Source organism: Chaetodon auriga, chromosome 16 (genome assembly GCF_051107435.1).
Source record: "Chaetodon auriga isolate fChaAug3 chromosome 16, fChaAug3.hap1, whole genome shotgun sequence".
Classification (NCBI taxonomy): Eukaryota; Metazoa; Chordata; class Actinopteri; order Chaetodontiformes; family Chaetodontidae; genus Chaetodon; species Chaetodon auriga.
Window position 1 is genome coordinate 15442681 of NC_135089.1, and position 21398 is coordinate 15464078.

Consider the following 21398-nt stretch of genomic DNA (forward strand, 5'->3'; position numbering starts at 1 on the left):
ATAAAGCTGTATACTGACCCACGCCTCTGCCGTGTGTAGATTTAGCCACACTTGAAAGTTTCATTTTAAAACACTATACTGGAAAAGAACTGACCCACCTGACATTCATCAGTCAATATCCGAAACAGATGGATACTACCTTCATAAAGAACCTGTTATGTAAGCAAAGGTCTTCTGATGACTCATGACTTAAGCAACTAGCCAAATGTGCTCAACTATAATTTCCAGCACAGTCGACTTGTAATAAACTACTCCAGGTATGAAATTTGCTCTTCATTAAACCCCATGTTGCTGCAGGAGTTCATTTAGCTTGATTAAAAGAGGAACAATGAACTTGCTTTGCAAAGTTTCTCAGCAGGTTTTCATTAAGCAATCCAGCATTAACACTTTTTATCAAAATACTCACTTACTGTCGAGCCTCTCACCTCTGGAGCACGCCTCTTGGGTGTGTACAGCATGCATGCATGTGTGTGTGTGTGTGTGTGTGTGTGTGTGTGGCCAGCCCTCATGTTGTACCTCGTTTGACAAGAAACCAGATCTGGAGCTAACCTGTTTGCGCCACTCAGAGAGAGTAAACAAGATTTGCAGCAGATCCTTCGACGTTGTTAGTCACAAAGGCGTCACCCCTTGCCAATTAGGGTGTTGTAAATAACCACAGCTGTCTTTCTTATGAGCCACTGAGCCTGAAACCATGAATGAGTCAAACAAATGTTACCTTGGAATTGTGCTGTAATGACAAATGTGTTGATGGGACAGAAGCATATTGCTTATATTCATGGGGATTTTGGTTAGAATATTAATCCTGCCCTTATCGTGAGCTTGCCTTTTCTTATCAAGTATTTACATTCGAGGTTAGATAAAATTCAAATCAGCAGTGAGGATACAAATAAAATACACTTCCTGCTGTCACACACACACACACACACACACACACACACACACACACAGCAAAGACTCAATTACAATGCGGCCTTTAACATGATTACACAGATCACAGTTTACTGGAACACACACCATCCACCCCTATGCTGCCTGTGCTGCTGGAGGTGTCGAACAACAACACAACACACATGCAGACAAAATCACACTGCTTCAAACATGATTCCAGTTCTGCATAATAAACACATTCATGCAACCACACACATACCCACACCAGTGCAGGCAGCCAGAGAGAGAGAGAGAGAGAGAGAGAGAGAGAGAGAGGGAGGGAGGGAGGGAGGGAAGTGCAGATATGCAAATGCAGTGTGAAAGCAGAAGAAAATGCTCTCTTGTGGTTTGATATCAATGATGTTTGAGCTGTATTTAACAATTCCCAGGGTGCAGAGAGAGAGAGAGAGAGAGAGAGAGAGAGAGAGAGAGAGAGAGAGAGAGAGGAATAAAGGAACTCATTAAGTCATTAGAGACAATAGTTACATAAGTGAGGTAATTGTGCTTGTAAGAGTGAATTTGCCACATACTTATCTTTGGTAAACATACCTGTGTGTGTGTGTGTGTGTGTGTGTGTGTGTGTGTGTGTGTGTGTGTGTGTGTGTGTAGGCCATCCAGCACAGCACAGCAGGACTGACAGTATCCCTCCACAGAGCTGGTATAGGCCACAAAGAGTGTGCAGTGTGTGGGAGTAGGTAGACAAAATGTGTTTATGTGTGTGTAAGGGTTATATCTTTAAAGTGCTGCAGTTGTACTAATGGCTGGCCATGTGTGTGTGTGTGTGTGTGTGTGTGTATGTGTGTGTTTAACCAGAGATGAAAAGATTATGCAGGCTATTATATGAAGGTAAAAGAAATCAAAGAACTGAGTCAAGACAAGCAATTAAATCTCAATACAACAATGTGCCTGAAGCAGCACACTTAGTATGTGAGTGTGCGCGCATGCATTTGTGTAACTGTATTTGTGCGTCAGAATGCGTTCTGTGCTGTAGTCAGAGGATGACGAAGGAAACAACAGGTTTATATAACAACTCCCTCCCTTTGTGGAAGAAAAAGATGAGAAAAAAGGACCATGAGATTGAGAGGAAAGATGCTCAGAGACAGGGACAGGAAGATGAGATGGAGCAGCGAGAGAGAAAATTAGTAGGTGCGGTGATGGAAATCAGCAGAGAAAGAGACGGAGAAGGCAGGGGTGATTTTTGGGAACGTTAGATACACAAGAGAGAAAAAGGAACAAAGAACAAACAGAAAGACTGAGGTGGAAAGTTCAACAAGCTGAAAAACTGGTTGCAAATCTCACATTATTTCTTCTCTGTAATTGAGTTCCCCCCCAGCAATATCAACGTTTCAGTCAGCTCTTTCCTACATGTCCCAGAATACATTTCAGCAAACAGGAGCAAAGGCAGAAGTTTTGACTCGTCAAACACAGGTGCAGCTTTATTGGGGTGCATTCCATTTAGCTGTGCTGGTTTCCGGTATTGCTCTGCCTGGGTGATAAGTGGAACACAGCCATCGTTAGCGTTGTTATTGACACCTGTGTGCTAGAGGGGTCGCTTCAAGCTACACTGAAAACCAAACGAGAGGGAGAGAGTGAAAATGATCATTTTTGCACTCAGGTTAATTAAGGTTAATGATTCTGGTGAAAGGGGTCTGTCTCACATCAGCTTTTGGAATTTTCCTGATGAGCAAATTCAGCATTAAGGTCGACCTCTTCTAAACTCAACTTCTCATTGATGGAAGTCAACACAAAATGGTGAGTGCAAGACATTTAGACATTTAGCATTAAGGTTTTATATTGATAAACAAATACTTAAAATTCAGAGGCAGTGACGCCTGTTGGTTGGATGGTCCAACGCTTTGCTTTATGTTAACGTTTGCTAACATGCTACAGTAAACTGTGGCCATGGTAAACATGGCACCTGCTAACCATCAACATGCTAGCATTGTCATTTTGAGCATGATAGCATGTTAAGATTGGAATTGGAAGTGCTCGCAGAGCTGCTAGCACGGTGGTGGACTTCAAGTGCTGTCAAAGAAAAACAAAAGATTATTAAGTGATTTGATGTGATTGTGGTGAAAGAGACTCATAGATTTTAGAAGGAGAAAGACAGCAGATACTCCAGAGGAATAAGGGTGAAATGGTTGAGCAGGAACTTCCAAATATCCTGGAGCTGGAACTGATGATCACTGAGGATTCAGTGAATGTGCACAGACTAAGAAACTACAACAGAGGCTGTTCTTTCTTCGGACACTGAGTCACTTCAGAGGAGACCATCATGCCCTCCAGATGTTCTACAAAACTGCTTTGCGGAGCGTTCTGTCCTTCAGCCTGATGTGCACCCTCGGAGAAATGCACGTTCACGATGACGCCAAAGTGCAGCATGAGAGCAAGACAGCAAGTAGGATAATCAGTGTTGAGCAGCACAACTGTATCATGACCTTATATTACAAAAAAAAAAAAAAAAAAAAGTGCTGATCAGATTCTCCAACCCATAATCTCCACCTGAAATTATGAGGGAGTCACAGGTCAAGCAGCAGAATCCTGCACTGTAAAGTTAGAACAACAAATCAACAAATCAGCAATTAGATCAGTAAATTGGAGATACATTTTCAATTATCTGATTAAGCCTGTGAGTTTGGATGGTGTATAGTGTGGACTTGTTTGATGGTGTACATTTTGGTTGTATATTGTATGTGATGTATACTTTATCTTGCTAGCACTGCTCAGGATATTTTGTAGATGTGTGTGTATGTGTGGGTGTTTTTCTGCATGCATAGTGTACCTCTATGTTTCAACCCAGATGTGTATGACTACATGAATTTCCTCTTGTGGGATAATGAAGGGGGGGGAAACGATTTTTAAGACTGATTTGAGGTGATTTTGGCAGCGATCACCTGTTGTCATCCACATCTTATTGGACGTCCAAGCTGGCTAGCCGGCATAGACACTCGCCCTAGTTCAGTAACCCAGGGGAATAGTTACATCAGACGCTGTGTATTGATGAAATTGAAAGAGATCAGCGGCTTATGTGCGAAACGATGGGTCACCGTTTCCCAGTCTATACATACACACAGGCCCATTCAGGTGCTTAGGGTGCGCTTACGTCACCACCAGTGTCTCTTGGTGCTTGTCACCATTGCAAATTAAGCCGTTCTTATCATTTCACAGTCTGCCGGCCGTCGAGACAGACGCTTATGTAACAATGCAGGTATGTGTGCCTCTAATGTTCCAGGTTGGACGAGCGATGAAGCGAGGTAACAGGGAGCAGAAAGGTTAGGAAAACGGAGATCTCGGTAAACCTTGTATTGATGAGACCAGGGAGAGCTGCACACACTGTTTTCTGTCCTGCAGCTAAATCAATCTCATCTAGGTCATTCACTGCCAGCTGACTGCCATGATGTGTGTGAGTGTGTGTGTGTGCACGGCATGGACCAGTTGGGATGATGGCTGTCACTGTCCCGAAATCAGATTCTGTAGCCTTAAAACAGGTGGGAGATCAATACTACTTTGCTGTATGTGCATATATGAAAGCTATGTAGCCATTAAGTATGTTTACTTGTTGTCAGCGGCGATGTCGTGCTTCACACTCACAGTAACAATCATTCACCTCATCATGTCCCTGCATCACTGTCATCACGCCTCACATATTCATGCCTCTGCATTTACTACACTGAGAGGTGCAGGTGGTTAAATAGGTTTCTTGGCTCTTTCTATGAAGCATCATATTCACTGAGCAAATGACTCAGGAAGTCATGGAATTTAGTGCCTTAAATGCATCTCGGGAAACTTGGTGACATGAAATTCATCCAACAATCGCAGATGATGATCCTCCAAAATCCCTTTGAAAGCAAAAGTCTTAAGATGAGTCAGAACTCAGCAACTGTGCGTGCTTCCAATGCCAGCACTCAGACTTAAAGCGAGGGCAGTCTGTGTTTTTCCTTCCTCAGATGGGACATAGAAAATGAACATTCCAATCCCAAATATTGAAAGTCACTCTTTGTGTTTGCTGTTGGCTGTATACGTTGCTAATTTAAGGGATGACGTTTATTCTCCTGTTCCATATACTGTCCTTGCATAACTTGCCCCAGATAAAAGTGAGTCTTAAAACCGGAAGATGCGGCATGTATCATTGTTTTACATGCAAAGGCGAGCATGTTTGAGCACATAACGGACATTTCAAACACATACTAAACGTGCTTCAGTCTGCAGTCCTTGACAGAGTTCAAGGCAGGAGTTCTGTGGTGTAATGCAGCTGTTTGGGGGTCTGTGACGAGGACTTACTTGTCTGACATTTACCACTTGAATGCCAGCCAAGTCTAATCAGCTGATATGCACCATGTGACAATATAAATATGTCAGCTGCGATGCCATACTGTTAATACTAAGATATCTATTGCTTTAGTATCGCAAGGTCTTTTAGACCATTTCCAATACTGGATTTTTGGGACCACTGTGCAACCCTGTATCCTTAAAATTATGATTAAAGGACAGGTGCACAATTTTTCAAGTGTATCTTAATACAAAGCTGACATGCCATTATGCACATTGAAAGGATTATTGCTTACTGTAATTATTCCTCCTGTCCACACCGGCAGCACAGAAATTTGCTCCTGAAGCGATGGAGGATGATGGGGGACAAAACATTACTTTACACTCCTCGTTTTGTGCATAAATGAATTTTTCTGCTTTTGCAGTTTGAGTCACATGAATCAATCGTCCAAATATGCGCTGCTTTTAGTACAAAGTTCCCTTTTTGTATGCTAATATCACCACATTGGCTCATATTCACTTTGCCTGACCTTTGGAAAGCATGTCTGCACAGACTGAGGGCTGTGGATTTTGTTCCCCATCACTGACAATCAGTGTGGACAACAGGAACCATAACAGTCAGTGTGCAAATGGTCATGTTAGTGTTGCTCCTTTCATTTCCAGGAGAGATGCAATGTGACACAAATCAGTTGATTTGTCAGGTATTTAATTTTTCAGGATTATCCAAAGACGGTTTGGTTATTTAATCCACTAACAATCCCTCACTTGATCTTCTGTCAAATGCTCCGATGTATCGCCTCATCATAACATCACACAGAGGATGAACTCCCATCATGAACAGAAATCAGCACACGTTTCAATCACACGCTCTGCAGCTGTAACACTTCAAAAGTTAACGTCGCCTTTGACAAGAGAAATCGATGAGACCGGGGTGCAAATTTTCCTATTGCATAATACAGGTCCTGTTGAAATATGCAGGCGAATCCAGCTTTGTGGATGTTTGCTATTTCAGAGTTGTAGTTTGAATTAATTAAACTGCACTTTTAGGCAAAAAGTGTCAGAGATGAGAGATAAATGAGCTTTTACAGTTATACAGACTCTCCAAATAACACTTACCTTTAATGTCAGGAAGTGAGGTCGTTAAAATTGCTCTTTCTCTCTCGCTCTCGCTCTCAACCCCCATTCTCTCTCTCTCTCTCTCTCTCTCTCTCTCTCTCTCTCTCTCTCTCTCTCTCTCTCTCTCTGGTAGTCACCTCTCTGAGCGCTCTGAAGAAAAGGAGGAAGCGGACAGAGTGAGAGCGCAGCGCAGCGTACGCCAGTCTATCCAGGTCCAAGACAAGACGGCAAAAGCCCAAACAAACTACCCAAAGACAAATATCAGCTGATCGCAACGCCGCAGTTTTGAACTCCTCAACTCGGAACAGCGCACGAGAGGCGACTTTTGCACCCCCAGAAACGCTCCCAGGTACCAACAACTTGGCGTCGGTCAGTTAAAGTGCGAAGAAAGACACAGATAGTCGGAGAATGGCAGACTCGGCGGCGGCCAACAGCGACGGGGAGGACGGACCCCGCGAGCCCATGCGGGGCTTCGCGCGCCAGGGAGCCCTCCGCCAGAAGAACGTGCACGAAGTGAAGGACCACAAATTCATCGCGCGCTTCTTCAAGCAGCCCACCTTCTGCAGCCACTGCACCGACTTCATCTGGTGAGGAGCGCACCCAGGGAGGGATGGAGGGCTGCAGAGCCGCTGTAGACAGCTGAGTGATTTCAGATGGGTTATTGCTTCTCTTTGTGTTTAAAATATGAGGAAGAAAGATAAAGATATGAGTTATGATGCATTGTTTAAAAAAAATGCTGCTTTTAGATTAGTGGAGAGGTGGATTATAAAGAAAGGAGGCAACTTTAGTTCAATTTAGTTCATGGTTTAGTGAATTCAATGTTTAAATGAGAACAGGAGAGAGAGAGAAATTAGAGCTATTGATATGAAAAAGACAAAATGGCTGTAGACTCCAGTGTTTGATTGTATTACATCATTAAGTTACAGAAGGGATAGAGAAAGTGGGAGGGTTGCACTGGTTGGTTGCACATCGATTTCAGCCTTATTCTTGTACTTGTTGATGCTATATGTGTAAGGTAGGGCAGAAGGGAAGACGGATAGATATGTGGGATGCGCCCATGAAAAAGAATAGCTGCAGACCATTGTTTGATGGCATTAAGGAACTGAGAGCACATCCATGTTTCCCCAAAGCAACGGCCTTTCACATGGGTCAAACACTGACACCACCTCAGCCTTCCTCCTCTTCATTTTCTCCTTTCAGTCACCTGCGCAGACATGTCACCCTGCAGCCCACCAGGGTTTACTAGACAGTGACAGCGCTGGGGCTATTAAAAGAGTTTCCGGCTCTGTTGGCCTAATTTGTGCCGTTTATTATTATCTGCGCTGTGCACTATTCCCAAAACGGCCATTATTTAAGTTCTGTGATGGGCTTTTTAATTTGTGAATGGCTAAATAATTTGACCTAGAAGGTTGTGTGTGTGTGTGTGTGTGTGTGTGTGTGTGTGTGTGTGTGTGTGTGTCTGTGTCTGTGTCTGTGTGTGCCTGTGTGTGTGTGTTCATGTGACTCAAATGGGATGGTCTCACTGGTTGTAAATATTCCTAAATAGAGGAACACTGTGCACCCTTCTATCTATCTTTCTGCCTATTTGGGTCAATAAGCATAATGAAAAAGAACAATGAGAGCACTAAGTGATTTCACACCCCTAGAGATTATCTATTTGTAGCCACAATATGAAAATGAGCGGGGCCGAATGTGTGTGTATGAGCGTGCGTGCCTGAGTGTTTGTGTGTGTGTGCGCGCACCTGCAGGCATCCCAGCATACTCCATACCATTGACTGGGTGTGGTTGTCCATTTAGCCTTGGGGCAGCTGTAGCCCTGCCTCACAGAACAGTGTGTGTGAGTTCACGTGTGAGTGGACCAAAGCTGACCTCCATGCATGTGCTGTACTGCACACACAATAATCGAATGTCCTGGCTGCCTGCACACTTCAGCTTATGTGTGTGCGTGCGTGCGTGTGTGTTTAATTTGTGCTGTTTTGTATGGAAAGCTTTCACGCCGCACACAAACGGCAGACAGTATTTGACCTTTTTCTCTGCACAAATGTCTTGAGGCGAATAGAGAGGGTTTCAGAACTCCTTTTTAAGTTCTTTCTTTGTGTGTGTGTGTGTGTGTGTGTGTGTGTGTGTGAGAGAGAGAGGCAGAGCGCTGTATGTGCGTACACACGCCTGTGCCTGCACAGTGTTCAACCTGTTCTGTGTGTATGTTCTCTCCGCAGGGGTTTTGGCAAGCAGGGATTCCAGTGTCAAGGTAGGTGAAGTAAACACACACACACACACACACACACACACACACACACACACACACTGCTAACAGGTGCTCCATTGCTGAATGATTGGATGTTAACTTTGTCGCTCTGACTTTCTTTCATTGTTTACTCTGCCTCTGTTTTGTCCACTCTAATTATCTCTTTCTCTTTTAGCGAGTCCTCTCATACTTCATCTCCCTTTTTAGCCTCCCATCTTTTCCTCTCTTCCTCACCCTTGTCATTTCCTTCCCCAGCCTTCTTTTTCTCCACCTGTCTTCATTTCTTTTCCTTTATCCTCTACAGCAACTCATTTAGTTGGTTTCCTTTCTTCCACTCCTCTGAAATGAATGAGCGCTTGTTTCACTTGTTTCCACAACGACTACAATTTTTTGAAAAGGAGGGCATGCCATTGTTCATTCACTGGCATTATTTTTAAGGGGATTTAATGAACACCATTTCCAAAGCTCAAATCCTGATTCAAAACATCACTAGCTTGACAGGCCAGTCAACCTCCTCAGGGTGCAGTTTATTCAAAGCATTGAGGTTTAAAGTAGTCTTGCAGCTCTTTGGTATTTGATGGGAACAAAGAACAACATCATGACGCTCTTACTCCAAAAGAAATCCAGATGAAAAGAAAGAAGTGAATTCCAGCACATTAAAATATATGTTCCGTTGTGTTAGTGTTGGGTGCTAAAGGATCTCTGTGGGAAAACACATTTTCCAACATGAAACAGGTTCCGTTCCGCTTCACGTGCCTCATTTTCATCTGTTTGGAGCATTTTGATCAAAATGAAATCAGGTCAGAGCCTGAAAAGTTGAAGGACAGCAGGTTTTCTGTGTGTGACATCAGCTGCTGTGTCATATCATACATTTTGGAAAGATGGCATGGAGAAGGCAACAGCAGTCATTAGTAGCAGGTCCATGCTTGTTTTTTGTATAAAAACAAATATCTGTAATAACAGAACAAAAGCGTGCAGGGAATCAATGCCATCTGCCATCTTGCTACTACTGTTTACTTCCGTTGTGCATTATGCAACGGCCTCCATTGATGACACATCCTTGATTACAATGGTTCCGCTCAAAACTGGTGGGAACGCGGGCTGGTTCCAAGAATCCTGAACGGAAGCGGTTCAAGAACCAGTGTTAATAGTGCAACAGAGGCAAGTCTGGAAGTGGAGGCAGGACTTTGGTGCTTGATTCACGGTGGAGCTCACTGTAGGTGTAGATATAAGTACGGCTAGTAGGAAGATGACCGAGGATGTGGAAGGAAGTGATTCAGCATGAAACAATCCCAGTCGTATAGTCAATACTGTTTATTTTTACAAATGTCAAAGATATAATAAGACTTTTCATAGTAAGAAAAGCACAGGTGTTACTAAAAACAGTCAGCGTTGATAGTGTGTCAGTGAGCCAGCGTACGTCATACCAGAATCCTGAAACTGAAAAAGCAGCTTCATTCATTTTATTCTTTACGTCTGTGCTCCTTCTGCTGTGACATATCAAAACGTTTTCTGTGAAAAACTGAGCCAGAAACGTCCTGTCAGGGCGCTCAGAATTCTTCTCTCTGCGCTCTAATGGAGGATGAAAGTCAGAAGTTAAAGTTAGCTCATTGTGCATCAGTTCACTTCCTGCGATGACAAACGGCTTCTGAAATCGTTTGGTTTCATCTGCGGATACAACTGATGAAGCTCATAGGCTCTGTAGCTCTTGGTGCTATCTGATAAGCCACACTGATGGAGAAAACTTGATCCACTTTGCTTTTCTTCTCTCTCCTCTTCCTCACTGTCTTTCATCCACCGTGTTCAAACTGTACAGCGGAGACAGATTCAGCAGGGTTTTGTACTAGTCGCCACAGGAAATGACAAACTATTAGAGAGACATATCCAGCTGACAGAAAAGGCTGTGGTACTTTGGGCTTTTGTGTTTTTTTTTTTTTTTATCAATTTACTTTAAGTCTGTGTTTTTTCCACTTGTATCAACAGCCAACTGGATGTGTTCAAGGATTTTCATGTCTCCTAGCAACAGTGAAATAGTCAGACGCAACCGTCTATATGCTGCAGGATGGAAGAGGTGCTGTTCAACACAGCAGTGGGTTAGCTGGTAATTAGCCCATGTCTATAGGTAACGGGTCAATAGTCTCCTTTAGGGGACGCATCCGCTCCACTGTGGGGACCCGCAGTGCCTCTGGAGGGGAAGGGGTCTGGTTGTAGGCAGGTGTGTTGGGGCACATGTGGAGGAGGGCAGCGGTAGATGGCTGGATGGATAAAGGAGGTAGAGGGAACCTGTGCCAGCTTCAGCTGCTCCCCAAAATAACCTATGTATGTGCGTTTGCTTAGTGTGTGTGAGCGTGTGACAACAGTTTGCATTTACCACATGTCATCAGGTGTGTGTGTGTGTGTGTGTGTGTGTGTGTGTGTGTGTGTGTGTGTGTTAAGACTTGCTCTCGACCCATTTGTCCGTCTGGGGCTGGGTATCGCTTCCCTAGAGCTCTGGGAGAAAGGGAATTCCTCTGCAAGGTCACACACGCACACACGCACACACGCACACACACAGTGTTTGGGTGTGCTTTGCCTCTTGGGTTTACATGGTCGTGTTTGTTTGACAGTCACACAGTTCTCACAGAACAGACGGTGTTCATGTGTAGGCAGCGTGATACGTTATAGTTTATGATGAGATGAATTTATCGGTGAGTGGAGATGATAACAGAGATGAAGTTTGTAGTTTGTTACTGTATGGATAATCCAAACACAGTGTGAGAGAAATCATGTGCATGATTTGCAGGTCTTTGAATGAAAGGTCAGATCATCAGTAAGACCTGCCGTGCCGTGTACGCTGCTGCTCCTCTGTCTGTGTCAGCAGTGTCAGCGCTGTCTCACATGGTGTTTATGGATTGGTTGTACGCTTGTTACCTGGATCAGATCTTAGCTCCTAAAGTTATATTCCACCAATCGCTCTGAAATGATCACTCTTCTAGTTGTTGTCTCTTGCACCTGATAATCGTTCTTGACCTCTGACCCCCTCATGGGGTTTGTGCAAAGGTTAATATCAACAGATAGTAAAATAAACAAAGTGAAAATATACATTGGTTGCTGTGGGTATGAAGGAATTCTGTAAACCTTATTGCATTTCTTATAACAATTTAGATGTGCAGATAAAGGCCTCAAGAGTTTGAAAATGTTTGTTTTAGGTACCTTGAAAGTGCTTGAATTTTACTGTGAAACAGTTGTACAAACCCTGCCCTCAGTTTTTGTTGCTTTAAGTGTTTGTGAGCCAAAAGGGGGAGCTTGTTTTAGCATCTGTTACACTTGTTATACTGCAACTCACTTATTATGCCATCTGCATGCCATCACTGTAAATATATTGTAGCTGAGCTACTCTCATGCAAAGTCCCATCATTATGGTTGAGGTCGTAATGATCATTGTGCCACTGTTTCCAAATGACATGCAGGGTTGACCTAAAAAAGGCCACGATTTCATGTCCATTGCTGTTGTTGGCCTGGATTGATGTAGATTACATGCAAGGCAAATGTATGTAGGTTCAACCAAGCTAAGCTTCATCAGTAGCATTTGATATTGTGACACTTGTTCCTCTTGGCCTTCATTCTGCCTCGTCATGGGTGAAATAAGGAAGTTAGATTTGCCACTGCTAAATCAATGAGATATCTTTTTCACTTACCTTTTTTAACACTCAGGTTTATAAACAGGGCTTAGCAATGAAAAGAAAATGTTTACATACTGCAGGACATACAGGTCCCACTCTGTATCAATCCAAACAGCATGCTGTAGAATCAGCAGGAGGGTGGAGGGCTGCACCCCTAACGGCAGCCTTTAGCAGGTTTCAGAAGCAGCAGCAGCTTGTGGTGCCTAAGAAGGATGTGGTGTCGATAGTTTTGTTGTCAGTGTTTCAGACCTGATCTGATGTTCTTTAGATCTTCTGACAGTCCGCTGATGTGATGCGTAGAACTTATATTTCTTGTCTGAAGTAACGTGAGTGTTGAATTGCCTTATTTGACTTCAGCAACTCTTTAAATTTCCAATCAGTATCTGCTGTTCAGAGAACATGCTCTACAGTTAACAGCTTAAAAATAAATTCAAAGCTGAACGCAGGACAAAACTACAGAAGACTGTAGGAGGTGAGTTTAAGAACATTATCTGTCCATCCGCTCCACACCTTTATCTTCCTCATTGGTGGGAAAAGTGACTGAATGCTGCAGAAGAAGAATAAGAAGAAAGCCAAAACCAGCTGTTGGAATGGGGCTTTGTGTCGGTGTGGCTGGCTGGATTTTGCATGTTGTGTAACTCGCACAGCGTTGCTGGTCGGAGCAGCTCACTGCCTCAGTGTTGTCGAAGCTGTAAACAGTAAACTGTAATGCCTCACTGGGATTCTGCTGTTTAGTTTTCTATACGCTAGAAAGAGTGTAGGACTCAAAGGGCGGTGGCAGCTCATGTTATGTAATGTGGTGTCTTTGTGTGAGTTTTGATTATATGTAATACTTCTTTGCGGCCGTTTGTGTGTGCACGTGCTTCATGTTCTGTTTAATGAGCCGGTCAGCGCTTATTTCCTTAATGGCTGTTTGTGCAGGACTGCGTGTGCTCTGATGTTTCCACGTGATTGGTTTTGTGCACGCGCTCCTAAACGAGTGTGCTAATGATGAGTTGGGTTGCAGTGTGTAACAGGCTGTCAAGTGTTCTCCACTGTCTCCACACAGACTTAATGGACAAATTATCCCTTTAGAGAGCTTGAGAGGCATGGAGGGGGGACTGAGTGGCAGGAAGTGAGAGATACAGGGCAAGTAGGGGAAGAAGGAGGGAAAGAGAATCAGATGGATAACAAATCGAGATGTATGAAAAGAAGGATGGTGAAACGAGAAGGGCGAGAGAGTCTAAGGAAAGAAAAGTGGGGGTGGAATTCATAGAGGGAAGAGACAAAAGGGGGAGAAAGTGAGTGGGAAGGGTGTAGGAAGGAGAGGAGGATTACATGTGATTTCCTTGAAAGTTCCAGTGAAAGTAGCTCATAGCGAGCGTAAGGCAAAACAGGAGGATGAAAGACGTGATACGTGTCCTTCGAGAGCAATGACAGAAAAAGTGCTGTTCTCTCTGTGGTCTTGCAGTGTAGCATGATGTGATGTCTAACATACTGTACTGAGGACACATGATACAGTTTATAGAGAACATAGGGAAGAGACGGCTGGGTTTCAAAAAAGCGGAATTGATGAAGGGAGAGACTGAGGAAGGCTGAATTCGGGCAGAGTAGAAGCCGTGCACACACTGTAAGTTCTCCATAATGTATTCATTCCACCATTCAGTTCAGCACCCTAAATATAATCCTTTTATTGGTCTTGTTGTGCCTGCTGCTCTGCTGTTGCTGATGGTGCCATCAAGGCAAAACCTAGTACGACTGAAAAGAATTCGAGCATGTTCTTAATCAAGAGGACTGCACAAAACGGCTCCTGCAGGCAGAGGACAACTATATATATGTTCTAAAAAATATATAGGATACATTAAACAAGGCAGATGGTGGGAAATGAATGAGAAAGGTGTGCTGGAATGACACTCGAGCAGAGAGGTGGTGGGTGCGAAAATGGACATGGAAGAAGAGGTAGAAAAGAGGCGAGAGAGAGAGAAGAAGAGGCAGAGATAAAATGGTGTAGGCACGGGGTGTAGATTGCACCTAAAACAAGCCCATGAAGGTGTTGTTTGCTGCAGCTATTAGCACTCTTCAAAAAGAAAATGTATGTATTTATAAAGAGCACTAGTCAAGAGCTCTATTCAAGCTTCCCTTTGACTGATGCCGTCTTTTGTGTTCCGTTAATCGGATGTCTCTCGCTTTCACCAGCAACCAGCAAGCAGCTTTTGGGCACCGTGCCCACAGTTCCTCTGGATTCACATCATATGTTTTCCGCCTTTTCATGAGCCTATTCAGGTTCAAATGAGTTAGTGAACATTTGCAAACATCTGTGTCTGTTGGCGGTGCCGAACGCAGCTCAGGTGCTTCTGCAACTTCAACCCGTGTGGGCGGAAGGTCTCCGGATCCAAAACCCGCCTCCCACACACACACACACACACACACACACATGCACATGTGCATGCACGCACGCACACGGATCGCACAAGTGCATGCACGGACACAAAACGGGCACTCATGCATGAACACATGAAACGCTGGGAAACAGACTCAGAGCTGATGCTGAGGTGTATCACTGAGCTCCTGAAGCAAAGGGAAATGGATGAAAACATATCTGACTCTGTCATCCAGTCTTTTGTTTTTCCACCTCCTTTGAGCTCTTTGTTTGCCTGATTTCTTTTGACCCGCCGCTCTCTCCTTTCTATCTCACTCCCTCTGCCTTTTCAGTTTCTCTCTCTCTTCCTCACCTTCTCCCCTTGTTGTCCGTCTCTCTGTTCTCACCCCTTTCTCTCCAGCTCGCTTTCCCTTGTCTTATTCATCGTTCTGTCTTTCTCAGCACTTCTCCATCTGCTTTTCTCCCTCCTTGTTCGTCTCACCTCCTTCCACCATTCCTCCAGCTCCCTACTTCCCCCTCCACCTCGCTCTCCCATCTCCCCCCTTTCTCTCTAGTGGCTGTGTGTTGGAAGCTGTGGGCTTTGATGCTTTTATAAATAGCCCAAGTGTTCCACTGAGAGTACCACCAAATGGGATGGATGGATAGATAGATGGATGGATGGGGGAGTGGAGAGGGGGATGGAAGAGGAGGGAGGGCTGAGTGTGTAGGTGTGAAGGGAGAACGTTGAAAAGCGCCAGAAAAAAGCAAAGGATTAAAAAGCGACAGAGGCAGACAGAGGTGTTTATTGAGATAACAGAAAGCATTGATCGGAGAATAAAGATATGAAACTGTGGGGTTCTCAATCCTCCGGCCCTCAGAACTGCCTGCAGTTCAAGAGGCGCAAGGTTTAAACACTGTACTTTCTTTTCTTTCTCTTGCTATATGAAATACATGCTAATGCATCAGAGATCCATTAATTGCAACACTGTGAGCATGTTGGAAAATTGGATTGGATCTTATCTTGCTGTCTCAGTTCACCTTGAAAAAAAAAAAACTTTTTAAAGGAGGTTTCAATTCAGAAATCCAATTCAGAAACTTTCAGTTGCTTGAAGTCCGTAATGACACTTTATACTTGAACTGAACTCCAAGCTCTTCCTAATTTGCTGTGTTTTCCTGTTGGTTGGTTGGTGCCTGTCAGTAATCTGTAAAACAGTAGTCGTCTTGTGCTAAAAAATGTAATCCTGTTAAGTCAGACATCTGTTATCATATCTGTATAAGACATCTGAAAACATTCTGTAAAACCTGCAGTGAAAACCTTTCCTTAGACCATCTATTTCTGCGGCATAAATTATTTCATAAGAGTCATGTTTGGAACGCCACAAAAACTCCTCTGTGGACCAGTTTATTTGAAGCTAGTTACTGAAGCATATTCTGCAAGTGATAGACTGAGCTGTGCATTTCGCATCCGCCACATCAGGCATGCTTGTTAATGAGAACACATCAGAGGTGTGAAGTAGGGGGACTGTTTTTTGTAGATGTGAGTGTGAGACCCTGAGTTGTGCAGAGTTTTATTTGCATGGCATTTTTTTTTAATTGACAGTTTTTCTTGTCACATGGCCTCACTGCTATTTTAGAGGCTTGTCCACCTTTACAAACATAACTCTGTCAGTTAAAGAGGTCTGCGGCCATGCGCGCAGCTCTGCGCGGCTTTACTGATGCATAATAGTGCTTTGAGCTAATTGCTAACGTCAGCATGCTAATATGCTCACAGTGACCTTGCTAACATGCTGATGTTTAGCAAGTATAATTTTTACCATGTTAACCATCTTAATTTAGCATGTTAGCATGCTAAGTAGTGAAACTGAGGCTGATGGGAATGTTATTAGTTGTGCATTTATTTGGTCATAAAACAAACTGAAAGTTTGACCCGTGGTGTCTCAAGAGGAAAGGTCAGAGGTTGAATAAAGTGACTACATATCATCTTGAGGGGAGCGTGAACGTTGGTACAAAATTGGACATCCATCCAATAGTTGTTGAGACTTTTCAGTCAAAACCACAATTATCAAGCTTGTGGTTGCACTTGAGGTAAAGTCAGGAGATCACCAAAGTCAGCACGATTCGTCATCTGGGGACCATGAATGTACAAAACCTCATGGTAATCTAGAAATGTTGAGATATTTCTGCCTGGATCAAAGCGAGGGCTAAAAATACCAGTATCACTATTGGCTTTCAAAACCTGCGTCATCAAATCCTCATTGTAACAGCAAAACCTTTTTACATGCAGTTGATGCATTATGTGAGTTCTTTAAGTCCGTCTCCTCAGCCCTGACCTCATCCAAACAGTATGTCAAGGGCATTATTTTCAGCATTTTTAAGAGTCCGTATTATATAACAGCATTGTGCCGTCTTTCATGCCTCTGTAGCGTGTATAACAACTCTGATATTGAGCCTCAGTCGGCTTATTGATAGGGCCAAAAATATTGCAGCATTATAGTGTATTGATTTTTCCTACATTCCCCTGGTGCTTTTCAGACACAACAAACTTGCATCCTAAACAGCTCGTGCTCATGGCACACAACAACATAATATGATTCATATGTTTTAGGTGGGAAGGCTCACTCTGATCATTACTAGTGGAGGAGACGCCGCTGTGTAGGTTTTATTGAATTGAGTTTTGAATGTTATTGTACTGCTGCACTCAGATTAGAGCGGTAGTGGATTGTGTACAGCGTAAGTGTAAATGTGGTGGAAGACATGCCACAATCTGGACGAGTTCAAGTAGTGGTTACTGGTTAAACTTAAGGTCAAAACAATTAGAATTCATTCATGCAAAATTGTGCAGCGTTAAATTAATTGCAGTTGAAAATGCAGTAAACTAATTAGCTAATACAGTAGACAGGGCGGTAATGCACAAATATTAAGGAATGTAGCTGGAGCATTAAACAGGTCTTTTTGTTTAAAATCATTAGCTGAACATGCATGCACTCTCCCGCTGCTGTTTACAGTGATAGTAATAGTTTTTCTGACAGTCATTCTACAGTAACACCCAGTGTGTTTCCTCCCATGACTGCTTCCTCTTCTCAGTTTAACGTGGAGGGTGTTAAAGAGCTGTCGTGTGTGCATCTATCAGTGCGTGAGCATGTTTGAGAGTGGGTCTAATGTGAGAGACTGTGCATATGTGTGTACGCCTTGTTCAGCATACTTATATAGAGAAGTGAGCGAGAGAGTGAAGCAGTCAATGATAAAACAGAAGTTCTCACCATTTCTGTTTATCAGCCATCAGTGGTGGCTATCTGATGCGTCTGTGTGTGTGTGTGTGTGTGTGTTGTTCCACAAGTGTGTGTGTGTGTGTGTGTGTGTCTGTGTGTGTGTGTGTGTGTGTTGTTCCACAAGTGTGTGTGTGTGTGTCTGTGTGTGTGTGTGTGTGTGTGACAAAGTCTAATTTTGTCAGCGAGGGCCAACTCCTTTTGCTCTGATCTACTTTCACACATCTGAAGACTGATCACTGAGAGTGTGTTTGTTTGTGTGTGTGTGCGTGCTTGTACTGACTTTCAGTTACAGATTGACACAGTATCTCCTTCAGGGCTTGGTTGTCCTTGCTGCTGACATTTGCGGCAATTGTACACCCGTTGCCACGGTGACACCTTGGAGACATATCGGGACGGATCAGACAGCCAATGTGGGTCAAGCTTATTTGACATCACAGCCTGCGCGCACACAGACACAAACCAAAAAAAGAGTGGACACCAGTTCCAGCAGCTGTAAATTTTTCTTCCTCAGATTGACAAAGTAAGAAATGTCACATCTTGTTCTATCAAATCTGATAATCCTGAAAACAAGACTAAGACCCATTTACACCTGGTAGTAAAATGCAATCTGTATCCGGATACATTATCTGAATCAGGGAAAACGTATGCTTATACAAGCTGTAAATGCTTTGTTGGAATGAGATCGGATCTGCCTGACCACATCTGAAGGTAGTCTGGCTTGCATTTTGTTTGAATTGTAGGTAGGTGTGAACCCAGTTTTTACAACAAACTTGCACACGTACACAATCCATGCTGCGGCTGAGCGCTGTGCTTGGAGGGGAAAAAACGAACCAGTTCCCTCCTTGATCATCACGGGGAGTCTGCGGATGTCTTACCAATAAGAAAGACAAGCTAGCAGCCCTGACTCTTCATCAGAAGGAATACAAGCAGTGTAGCGCTATGCTTTTACATGGCTAACTGTGCTAACTCCAGACATGAACGCTGTGTTGGACTGTTTGTAGATGACAAAGGAGAGCGGTAAGAAGAAAGGAAGAGGGCTGGCAGTATTTGTTAATGATATATAGTGTAACTGTGGGCACATCACGATTTAATAGCAACCCTGCAGTAAGGATATTGAGCTGTTAGCTGTTAGCATGAGGCCATATTACCGACAGAGGTGTTATCTTGCATGTTATAGCTGTCTATATTGCCCCTCTGCAAACAATGACACGTGTGATGACATCCACTCGATTATAAGCAGGCTGCAGACACAACACCCGCATGCCCTCCTCCTTATTTCTGGTGATTTTAATCACACTCTCCATCCTCCACTCTGCCCACATTCACTCAATATGTTACATGCTACACCAGAGACAATAAAATGCTGAATTTATTTTATACCAACACCAAGCAGGCATATAACTCATCACCTCTCCATCCCCTGGGAAGGTCTGATCACAGCCTCCTGCCTGTGTACAAACCTCTCGTACTCTGGCAGCCAGCTGTAACTCGCATGGTGAAAAGATGGACCAACAGGGCTGATGAGGCTTTGAAGGACCATTTTCATACAACTATGTGGGAAGTACTTTGTGATTCTCATGGGGAGCACTGCATAACGGACTATATCAACTCATGCATGGAGAATGCCGTACCCACCAGTACTGTGAGGTGTTAAACATGACAACAAGCCCCTGATTGCGCCTGACATAGAAACTCTGCTCAAGGGAAAAATAATAAAAATAAAAATCCTTTGGCCATGAAATAAGGCAGAGATCAAGAATGTACAGGTGAGGAGGAGAATCGGGGGGAATAGGCACAGGAGGAAGACGGAGGATCAGATGGAGCAGAACAGCCTCAGTGGAGTCTGCAGAGGCCTTAAAACCATCTCCGGCTACAAAGAACCCAACACCCAGTCTGTGGGGGACCTAAATTGGGTGAATGATCTAAATTTTCCCTTCAATAGATTTGATCAGTCATCTGCCCCTCCTGCTGTCCAGTCCTTCCTGCTGCAACTCCCATCATCTGCACCCACAACATTCAGCCGACAGCCACTGCATCTCCTGTCTAGTGTCACTGCTGTGGAAAACATCCTGCGTGGTAAACGCCGCACCCCAAGGACCTCAACAGACGTCACACCTAATGAAGACCCTGGAGAGGCCGATCCTTGTCTATCTTGGACTTGGGTGGACAACACTGTCATCTGCTTCCTACATAGATGCTTCTGATGAATGCCTGTACCACGTACCATGGAAATTCATGGAGTGGTTGATGAGACATTTCACAAAAAAAACCCAAATGCGAGCTTTGATGATGGTGCCATCAACCCACTGACAGACTGCCATCCCAGGAGACACTCCACTTGCATGACTAAAAAGCAAAGATCTTGAAAGTTAAGACTGATTTCTGTGCCGTCAACAACAAATGCTTTGAAATATTCCTTAAATCTGCTGTTGGAAAGTTTGAAGGAAACCAGGAAGAACACACTCAATCAATTAGTTGTTCATTATAAACTCCGCTTATAGGATCTCACCCACTTTTTCTGTGAGTGACCTCTTGCAATTGTATAGATACTGACTGTCCTCTCTCTCCATGGTTTCTTCAAACCTTGAGGGTGACCTCTCCCTGACTGACCAACTAGTTTCAGTTGCCTAAACTTAGCCATACCCTAATCCAAGACTCATTTAGGAACAGTCACATGACTAATTTTGAAGGCACTCACAGACCTATTTAGTCATTTATATAATCAGCATAGGTCTCCTGATGATAGTTTAGCCTACCTCTGTTTGTCAGGAAGCGGTAACAGTTTTTTAGTATTCCAAAGATCGAGGTCATACAAAATGACAGCTCAATAAACCAATGTTTTGTTGGCTGTTTGCATTTTTGCATAGTCGGACCACATGAATAGGTGCTAACTCATTGTGACTCTGTGAGAGGAACATCGTCTATACTTATCTGTGTCAATAGCTGCCTCCCTACAGCACAGAGGGGAAATGGTTCATTGTGCCTCTGGCTGCTCTATTGGTGTCTGCCACCAGCCGCTCTGACCGGTACCCAGGCATCATTAAAGCCTCTGTGGGCAGGATATGAAAGTTTCTGACTTGGTGACTCCTGGTGGTTGGATTAGTGGCAGCATCACAGAAGCTGCAGTGCTGTTTTGTTGCTTAGAGTAACATTTTTTTTTTTTTGTCATTCCTTCATTTACTATGTGTGTTGTATCAACACTGCAGTCCTACCAAGACAAATCCCTGCTCTTTTAATGCACTCGTCAAATAAAGTACCTCTGGATATAATTCATGGTATGCTAGGCAAGCCATGTATGGTCCTGAAAGGTAGCCAATGTCAAGCAATAAACAGTCTGTGTTAATGATAATGAACATCAACAATACTTTAAAGAACGATACTTTAAAGATTTGATTGTGTTGCATGAGTGCAGATGTAGTTGCAGATAAAGAAACTTTTGTAACAGTGGTTGTATTGGATGGATGCTGCGCCATCACCTTTTATCTTGTGATACTGTTCATGCAACAGCAGAGGGATAACAGAGAGATCAGACAAAAGTACATTAAAAAGAAGGTAAATGTGTTCGGCCAGGT

The 21398-nt window shown here is 43.6% G+C and overlaps 1 protein-coding gene across 2 annotated transcripts in view; it reads left to right on the top strand.

Annotated features, from left to right (window-relative positions):
• Positions 1-6440: 6440 nt before the first annotated feature.
• Positions 6441-21398, top strand: part of prkcbb (protein kinase C, beta b) — a 91219-nt gene continuing 76261 nt past the window's right edge. For both annotated transcript variants that reach the window (XM_076753172.1, XM_076753171.1), the window contains exons 1-2: positions 6441-6899; positions 8529-8560. In XM_076753172.1, coding sequence (XP_076609287.1) covers positions 6721-6899; positions 8529-8560 — 211 coding nt within the window. In that variant the 5' untranslated portion in view covers positions 6441-6720. The remainder of the gene's footprint in view (positions 6900-8528; positions 8561-21398) is intronic.